This window comes from Gekko japonicus, unplaced genomic scaffold (assembly GCF_001447785.1).
Source record: "Gekko japonicus isolate JY-2015 unplaced genomic scaffold, Gekko_japonicus_V1.1 scaffold2881, whole genome shotgun sequence".
In the NCBI taxonomy this organism is placed as follows: Eukaryota; Metazoa; Chordata; class Lepidosauria; order Squamata; family Gekkonidae; genus Gekko; species Gekko japonicus.
In genome coordinates, this window is record NW_015160313.1 from 15478 (window position 1) to 25135 (window position 9658).

At 44.5% G+C, this 9658-nt stretch overlaps 1 protein-coding gene across 1 annotated transcript in view; it reads left to right on the forward strand.

Annotated features, from left to right (window-relative positions):
* Window positions 1–9658, forward strand: part of CDHR1 (cadherin related family member 1) — a gene marked incomplete at its 5' end in the record, with an annotated part of 63427 nt that overhangs the window by 15204 nt on the left and 38565 nt on the right. The window contains one exon of the mRNA XM_015416744.1: window positions 8117–8281. Coding sequence (XP_015272230.1) covers window positions 8117–8281 — 165 coding nt within the window. The remainder of the gene's footprint in view (window positions 1–8116; window positions 8282–9658) is intronic.

Here is a 9658-nt window from a genome sequence, read left to right on the forward strand (position 1 = left end):
GTTAATGAATGAACCCATCTTGGATTGAGGAAAAAAAATTTTTAACATCAAGAGCACCGCACTTTACTTAATGATTGTTTTTATTGTGTAATGATTGTTTTATGATGTTTTAACTGTTGTTATGGCAATTGCCTTTGTTGTAGCCGCCCTGAGCCTGCTGGGGAGGGCGGGGTATACATCTAACAAACAAACAAACAAACAAATAAATAAATAAATAAATAGTTTGTCCCTTGGCTCATTTACTGGAGAGGCCTGAATATCCCTTACCGAATATCCCCTGTGGTCTGTTCTGTGCTTCTGGCACACCGTGATCTGGATTATGTGGATTTATCTGCTGAGGAGGTCATGAGTCTATTTCTGTCGGTTAGAAGACTGCTGGCTTTCATTGCCTCCTGCTTCTTTAGAGTCCCGTCAGGGCCCCTGCCTGCCATTTTCACCGGGTTTAGATGAAGCAGGTGCAATCGGAATGCAAAGGATAATTGTCCTTATTAAAACGAGAAGATTCACAGGTTATGAAGCAATGTCCAAGTGTGCACGGGTAGAGAAATTACATGCTGTTGCCTCATGAATACTAATGGAATTCGGCATGATTAACGCTATGACTGTAAACACCAGAGGAAGTAATTAAAAGAGAAAAGAGTATGTTTCTTTTTTTTTACTTAAGACATTGCCCACTTTGTCTTGGGCAAAATTATCCCCCCCCCCCCCACAAGGGACTGAGGACAAAGTTGCAAAGGGCTTTGCTGCAAATTGAGAGCTGGCTTCTAAATCCCAACTTGTTGGAGAGAAAGAAAGTTAGACTCGAATTAATCATTTCATGGGTGCCCGTAGCAAAAAATCCCATTAACATTATTGGGGTCCAGATGTTCACATGACATTTCAGGTTTCAAAACTAGGTTTATGTTAAAAAATACTGACACCTCTAAGATAGTTGGCCTACCAATTATACAAAGCTAATTTGTAAATAAGCTTTAGTGTATGCCTATCCCTGATATTTGATTATACTTAGTGGAGATCATGAATAATGGACTTTCATTGGCCCCTTTCACATTACCATTCTAAACCAGATGTTATTCGTTGTTGGCCCTATTTCGAGTAAAGCGATACAGGGATGGGAGTCAAGGCATTTCAGCTGTGCCACTATAACACTGAAGTGCTATAGTGGTTTAGCGCTATAATGCTCAACTTAGAATATTTTTTTTTAAGCCCGAGGAAGGTTGTGTGGCAAGGGGGGGGGGGAAGCAACATTGTAGGAAGCACTATGGGCATTTTAAACAGCACACCACAGTGATTCAGAAGCGCAACAAAGGGGTAGAAAATGTAAGAAAGCAGTTTCCCTCAAAAATGGCTCAACCACGCTTTGCCAATGCAACACAAACAGGTTTGTATGAACTGTATTATATACTGGGCTTGAGGCAGCTTTTCTCAAAAGTGATTTCTTTATTCAGCTCAGAACACATCAACAACACAGAACAATCCCAACTTATATACAATTTGGAACTAGCTAAACCACACCTCTAGAATACTAAGGTCCAATCATGAGTGAGCGCTTAAGACCAATAGGGTATGTTCCCACTGAAAGTCATAGTCTTTCTTGATTGGTCCGTTCCACAACATCAGTCAATCAGGTTGTTGATTTTAGGATACTGTGAGTCTATGGACCTAATGACTGAAGCTCAGGCTTATTCTCCATTCAGGCTATCTACATAAGGTAATACATAACAAACTGGTAAGTAAATTCCACTTGCAGCCGGTTACGGAAACAGGTCTGTCTGAAATGACAGAAGAAAATCAATTAGCAACTAGTTACTACAACAGAATACAAAGTAAGTTTGGAAAGGGCCTCTATCATACACCCCATTTCATGAGGGTTGAAGGCATTAATTCAGAGCTGGGTATGGGGCCTTAGAGTTCAGATTTTGAAATGCTGGTGGAAGAAAGCTGATTTCTATGTGCCCTGGCCCTAGGACTATCAACCTCTAGGTGGGGGTGGAGTTTTCCAAGAATTACCATTGCTCATATTGTGTTCCCAACACTATCTTGCCAAATGCTGGGAGATTTTTTTTGGGGGGGGGTCACTGCCTGGGGAAGGCAAAGATTGAGAAGAACATAATGTCACTTCTGGGTGATGCTCTAGGCTGCCTCCCCTTGCCTCTATGGTCTTTACCATAGAAACTGGGGAAATTCCTAGAGCCCCATTATGTGGAAGCCATGTTTTCACCTGTTCCTCAGTTCCTGTGGTGGGAGACAGCAGTGCATTGGGAAGGTGAGGAATTTTCACTCCACTTACAAAAATCCCTTCAGTCCGTGGCACTCCACCATGGGACCCATCCTATGAAATATAGCAGCAGCAACATGGTGAGGACCCAGGCCACTGGGAAAACAGCAAAGAGGACAGTGGTTCATTGGGGGGAATCTGTCGCTTTAGACCACTGTTGGAAACAGTATGCAAGAGCTGCGAGTGAGCAGAGCTGTCCATTTGCTGTGAATCTGGAGCACACAAAACTACAAGTGTATGTTAATGATAGTGCTGGCGCTGAATTCAGCTTCCTGAGAACGTCTTCATACATCGTGTTTTTTTTTAAAAAAGTAATGATGTCAAGAAGTTTGAAAATAATGAGCTCGTAATAGGAATTTTTCCTCCTCGTAGTACTGGTTTTTATTGCAAGTCTATCCTTCTTTCTCTGACATTATTACCCCGTTTGCAATTAAAAACTAGATGTATTTTCAGCTTCTGCGCAGCGTTTGTGCCTGCCTGGTCAGCATTCATCAGCCAAGGCCAGTCGCTGCTTTGGGGGCATGCTGGGAAGTCGATGCCTTCGTCCCTTCTCAGCACTCTGATTGCTGACGACGACATGAGCTTTTTGCAAATGTTGTAATTTTCAGCTTTTTCCTCCTCTTTCTCAATGAGGGGATCCATGCCGGTAACTGTGGGTTGTGTGTAAAGAGCCTATCAGGGGACCAGTGTTCTCTCTAAGCTGAGTTTGTGTGAGTTAGCGCACGTTTTTTTAGCCTCCGGCTCACACATTTTTGCCTTAGCTCAGGAAGGATGGCCCCAGGGCAAACTAATTTAAGCAGGAGCCAAACCGCTCACTCACTCACAACTTTAGTGCCAGCAGTGTTCCCTCTAAGATGAGTTAGTGTGAGCTAGCTCACCGTTTTTTAGCCTCCGGCTCACACCTTTTTGTCTTCGCTCAGGAAGAGTGGCTCCAGAGCAAACTGATTTATGCAGCAGCCGAATCACCTGCTCACAACATTAATGCCAGTAGCTCACAAGGTAGAATTTTTGCTCACAAGACTCCACAGCTTAGAGGGAGCGTTGCAGGGGACAAGGTGTTTCTTTAGATATTTATACCTTACTTTTTCCCAATGGGAACCCAAAAGCATCCTACGTTGCTTTTCCCTCATCCCTTTTGTCCTTACAACAACAATCCTGTGAAGTGGGTTAGGGAGAGAGAGAGAGATTGACCCAAGGACACAAACTGAGCTTCCATGGCAGACTGATGATTCAGACTTGGATCTTCCGGATCACAGTCCAACTCTCTAACCACTACACCATGCTAGTATTGTGACACACGATATATACAAAAGGGCAGGAAGCATCTGCACTACCATTCCCAAATGGCAATGGAATACTGTGCATGTGCAAAGCAAGCTAATTTAGAATGAAAGGGCAGTCTTCTCTGTAAGCTTTTACAGGTGCCACTTGTAATGGACAACCAAATTCTGAGTCACAGTATGGGGAGTTTGCCTGTCCCTTTAAAAAGAAGTCTCTAGGACTGGCGGGAGCTGGTCCATGGGGTCGCGAAGAGTCAGACTCGACTGTGCGACTGAACAACAACAAGGACTTATGGCAGCAAAACTGTATGGGCACTGGGCAATGCTTGCTGAGATCTCAGGCACCAGATTGGTGGGTAACTAAGGTTCCCAGCTGTCTCCAGCCAAGGCCGGAGCTTCAGGGCTCACGTTACCTCCCTTGCCTTTCCCCATGTCTACAAGAAGCAGAATCAAACATACAAAGTAGTAGCACCTGCAGAATAAATTATGCAAACAGAGAAATGTTGCTGATGTAGCTGATTACCGTACAGCTCCCATCAAGTTTGAGGTGATATACAGTGGAATCCACACTTTTTATTCCATGGATTCAGGAGGGGCCGCAGGAAGGGATGGGCGTGGACTGGTCCATGGACCCAATGAATAAAATTTTGTCACAGACCAGGGGTCGGTTCATGGACCGTTTGCCTGATGCATGCATTCGTGGTTTTGGTGGACTGTACATAGACTGCGATTTTTTTTAAGGAAGTCCATGTGGTCTGTTGGAGGGGTCTGTTGGTCAGACATGCTTATGCCCAGGGAACTCTTTGAAGCTGTGCCATGGATGAGCTCAGGAGGCATTTAAATGCCTTCTGGGCCCTCTTCCAGGTTGCGCTGCCACTATGGTGCGCCACCAGTGAGCTTAGGAGGCATTTAAACGCCTCCTGTCCTGAGCTCCGCAGCAGTAGCATGACCCGGAAGTGAGCTTGGAACAGGAGGAGTTTAAATTCCCCCTGAGCTCACTGGCATCGCGGCACCATGGCGTTGTGACCCAAAAGTGGGCTCAGAAGGCCTTTAAATGCCTCCTGAGCTCACTGGCGTCACGCCACCGTGGCCGTCCCACTATACCATTGTTTTCTCTTTGATTAGTCATCTCGCAAGAACTTGTACAGACCATTTATATGTGGTGGACTTGTGAGAAAGCTATGACTTTTTGGACAGATGTTCATGATGAGATGCAGAAAATGTTGAAATGTACTTTTAAAAAAGAACCGGAGATATTACTTCTAGGTCTAAAGATGGAAGAAGTAAATGTAACAAAAAAGACTTTGTTGTGGTACCTAATCACCACTGCTAGAATGACTTATGCACAATTTTGGAAGCAGGATAGAATACCTGATAAATGGGAATGGATAAAGAAGGTGTTATTTATGGCGGAAATGGACAAATTAACAAAGAAACTCAATAATAAAGAAGATCAAGAATTTTTCGAAGAATGGCAAGACTTTAAAGAATATTTAGGAAAAAAATTGGGATGTAAAACACAGTCTACTTTGTTTTGATAATTATTAAGGGTTGAAATATTGAAAGGTTTGAATTGTATAAAGTAAGATATTGTTACCTTGAAACGTAAAAAGAAAAATGGGAAAGAAAAATTGGAATTATAAAATGAGAGGGAGGGGAGAAGGATTGCGGGAAGCCACCAAAGGGGGGGGGATATAATAGAAACGGATATGGGATTAAAGTAATGTAACTTAATGTTGAAAAATGTTGTTTTGTGGGGCGGGGGAAAGAACTTGTACAGATCATTTCATTTCCCACTGTAACCGCTTCTGAATAGTATGGCCTCTTCCGGTTCTCCTGCCATTACGGACCTCACGAACCACGAACTGGTTCGTGAACCAGAAAAGTCCGTGGAAGTTCATGGTTCGTGAACCTCCATTTTTCCGGCCCATGCCCATTCCTAGTTGCAGGCTCAAATGCCTGTAGCGATCATTCAAATAACATATTGTCCAGAAAAGCATTGTTTAAAGTTTTTTGGAAATGCATACATGCAGATTCTAATAGCCTTTGACTACTGTATAAAACTAAAGATATGAAGGCCTGGAAAAAACCGGAAAAATTCGGGGGGGAAAATGTTTTTTTCCCAATGTTTTCCTGAAGCCTTTTTTGTTTTTTTCCAAAAAATTGGAAAAACTGAAAAAAGAAAAGAAAAAAAATTGATTATGGAACGTTTTATTTTAACATGATGAATAAAATATTTTAAGACAAGGTGTTCAAATATTTTCCAAATCATTTCTAAAATATATATATATGGTATCAGATTGATCTAATTTCTGTGCACTGAGGACATCTCTATGTACAACTCAACCTTTTGAAGCTACTATGGTTTCTTTTTTTCTGTTCTGTGTTAGTTGATGTGATTCTGCAACTTGAAAAGAACAAAGGGCTGCACCAATTGGAGCAAAGAGACAAAGAAGAAACAAATATACGCCTATGTGTTTCACACCAAGCTTCCTCAGGGGGTTCTGTAGAATATAAAAACAGCAGCAACTGAGGAAGCTTGGTGCTAAGTGCGTAGGGGTATTGCTATTTGGAATAAAGAATTTCTTCCCACTGCACCATTGTTTTTTCTTTGATTCTGCATCATGCAAGGACTTGTGCGGGTCATTTCATTTTCCCCTATATCCACTTCTGCAAAATATCTCCTCTTCCTCTCCTCCTCCAGTTTGGTGTAGTGGTTAAGTGTGTGGACTCTAATCTGGGAGAAACGGGTTTGATTCCCCACTCCTCCACTTGCAGCTGCTGGATCACCTTGGGCAAGCCATAGTTCTGTCAGAGCTGTTCTCTCAAGGACAGTTCTGGAAAGAGCTCTCTCAGCCCTACCTACCTCACAGGGTATCTGTTGTGGGGAGGGGGAGGGGAAAGAAGTTTGTAAACTGCTCTGAGACTTTGAGTGAAGGGTGGGGCATAAATCCAATCTCCTCCTCCTCCTCCTCTTCTTCTCCTCCTCCTCCTCCTGGCAGCCCCCACAGCCTCTCCCCTTCCCTGCTTTCTTCTCTCTTTTCCATTCACCAAGCAACCTTTATTTTTATTCAGGGCTCTTTTTGTAGAAAAAGCCCAGCAGGAACTCATTAGCATAATACTCCACACCGAACAGCAGAAACTAATAAGCATATTAGGCCACACCCCTGACAACACAACTCATTAGCATATTAGGCCACACCCCCATGTTACCAGAAGTGTGCTCATCCAGCCACACCCACCTTTTCCTTCTTATTCTGTTTACCTTGTTTGTTGTCAAAACCCAGGGCTTTTCTTGTAGCAGGAACTCCTTTGCATGTTAGGCCACACACCCCTAACGTAGCCAATCCTAATGAGTTTCTGCTGTTGGGTGTGGCCTATTATGCTAATGAGCTCCTGCTGGGCGTGGCCAACCCGGGAGCCAGCCGGAACTCCGTTCCTGTGCGTTCCTGCCCAAAAAATTTATTTATTATTTATTTACCTCATCTTTCTCCCCAGTGAGGACCCAAAGCCGCTTGCATCGTTCTCTTCCTCTCCTCCATTGTGTCCTCACAACAACCCTGTGAGGTAGATAAGGTTAAGAGAAAGTGACTGACCCAAGGCCACCCAGCAGGCTTCCGTGGCAGAGTGGGGATTTGAACCTGGGTCTCCCAGATCCTAGCCTTGACACTCTAATCACTGCATCACACGGGCCCCTTCCATCCCCCTGGTAGCCTTTCTCTGGGAAATGTCTGACCAAGCTGCAAAAGTCATGGGGGTAGCAAGTCGCTCAGGTGAGTTCTGCCGTAGCTACTGCTGGACCTGGCCAAGTCATGCAAGTTGTGCGGCGGCTGCCCCTGGGCCCAAGTGAGTTGTGTCGCATTACCAAAGCCACCACTGCACCTGGGTGAGTTGCACAAATTGCATGGTCGCAAGTTGCCTACTGGGGCACGGCCCCAGTGAGTCCTCCTTCCAGGCAGGGTTGCCAGCTCCGTGCTGGGAAATACCTGGAGATTTGGGGGGTGGAGCCGGAGGAGGGCAGAGTTTGGGGAGGGTCGGGACTTCAGTGGGGTACAATGCCATAGAGTCCGCCTTCCAAAGTGGCCGCTTTCTCCAGATGAACTGATCTTGGCTGCCTCGAGATAAATTGTAATCCCAGGAGATCTCCAGCCACCACCTGGAAGTTGGCAAGGCTACTTCCAGGGCGGTAGGGAGAGAGGCACGGATGAACTCAGAGGCCTAAATAGCCCTGGAAAGGGCCTTGCCCCCTTTCCCCTAACTATTTTTACCAGAATCCAAATGTTGAAGGCTGGCAATATGGTTGTGTTTCTTTAGCAACCCTTGCAATGGCCACTGAGGTCTCAGAGGGCATCCATTTCTTAAAGGTACAAGTGTTATTTGTTTTTAGATTTCAGATTTTTCTGCAAACCTGGGGCTTTTCTCAGATCTGTAGAAATATCTGTCTCATCTGTCCGTGTCTGTCACTTACCAATAATATCTGTTGTTTCAGGGCAGGACACGGGGTTTTTTTTGCACTTCCTGCTAACTCTCGAAATGGTTTTCCCCGTTATCTCTTTAGCTTCTTGCGATAGAAGTCAACACTCCTGAGAAGTTTAGTTCAACAGCTGATATCGTGATACGTCTCTTGGATACCAATGACAACGTCCCAAAGTTTTCGTCAGAGTACTACATCGCACGGATCCCAGAGAATTCTCCTGGGGGCTCCAATGTCGTGGCTGTAACAGTAAGCTTGATTCAGTCCTCTAAAGTCATGCTCTATTTCAGCAATTAATTTTCTCATCATAATTTTCTCAGTATCTCCGATTGATGCCCAGATTATTATTACGTCCAAGCCAGTTCTTAAAAAAAAACCAAAAACCCTGGGTGTTCAGGTATTGAAGCAAAGCCTTGTGTGACCCCCAAATTAAGCTAAAATGGACATTCACAATGGTGCATTCAAATGCTACACATTTAAATAGTTTGCCTCACCTTTTGAATTTTAGATCTGAGTTTCAAGATCTGTAGGGAATCTTCCAGTAATGGCCTCTTGTACTTCATCAAACTACAATTCCCAGGATTCTCTGGGGGGAAATCCATAACAATTGAATGGTTATGAAACTGATACGATTTAAAAGTATAATATATTCCCTTGGGAGCTGCGGTGGCTCAAGTGGTTAAGACGCTGAACTGCAGGCTGTGGAAGGTCGGTAGTTCAGCAGTTTGAGACCCAGGGTGCCGCATGACGGAGTGAGCTCCCGTCTCTGGCCCCAGCTCCTGCCAACCTAGCAGTTCAAAAGCAAGAAAATGCAAGTAGATAAATAGGGACCACTTTGGTGGGAAGGTAACAGCGTTCCATGCACCTCGATGTTTAGTCATGCCGGCCACATGACCACGGAAACGTTTTCGGACAGCGCTGGCTCTTCGGCTTTGAAACGGAGATGAGCACCGCAACCCTAGAGTCGGATTCGACTGGCTTTCGAGCAAGGGAACCCTTACCTTTTATATTCCCTTGAAGACAACCAGCATTTTCTTTACTGTATATTGTTTACAGGGTAGATGTAAATGTTTAGCAGATGGTAGGACAGTATAATATCAGCCAGCTCCCTTAGTTTCCAGACACCTAGTCTCCTTACTGCTTAGACATTTTTGTTGCAATAAAATATCAGAGGAATATGGAACACTTTCTGTAAATTTGGTCTTAAAACCCAATACTAGCCCAGATCTCAGGTGAGGGGAGCCCCCTAGTGTCCATATCAGGTTATGCAGCTAGTTCTGACAATCTGTGCGGAACTCTTTGGCTTTCCTTTCTGTGTTCCACTTGTCCGGATTAATGGGGGCACAGTCCAGATTCTGGTGTCCCACACATCTCAGAAGTCATGCTTGCCTGCAGACTCTTTGCAAAGAGATGCTGTTATACACTCCATAACCCTGCACTTGGGTCCAACGCTCCCTCTAAACTGGGGAGTCCTGTGAGCAAAAATTCTACTTTGTGAGATTCTGGCATTAAAGTTGTGAGCGAGCGATTTGGCTGCTGCATCAATTGGTTTGCTCTGGAGCCGTCCTTCCGGAGCTAAGACAGAAATGTGGGAGCCGGAGGCTAAAAAACTGTGAGCTAGCTGTA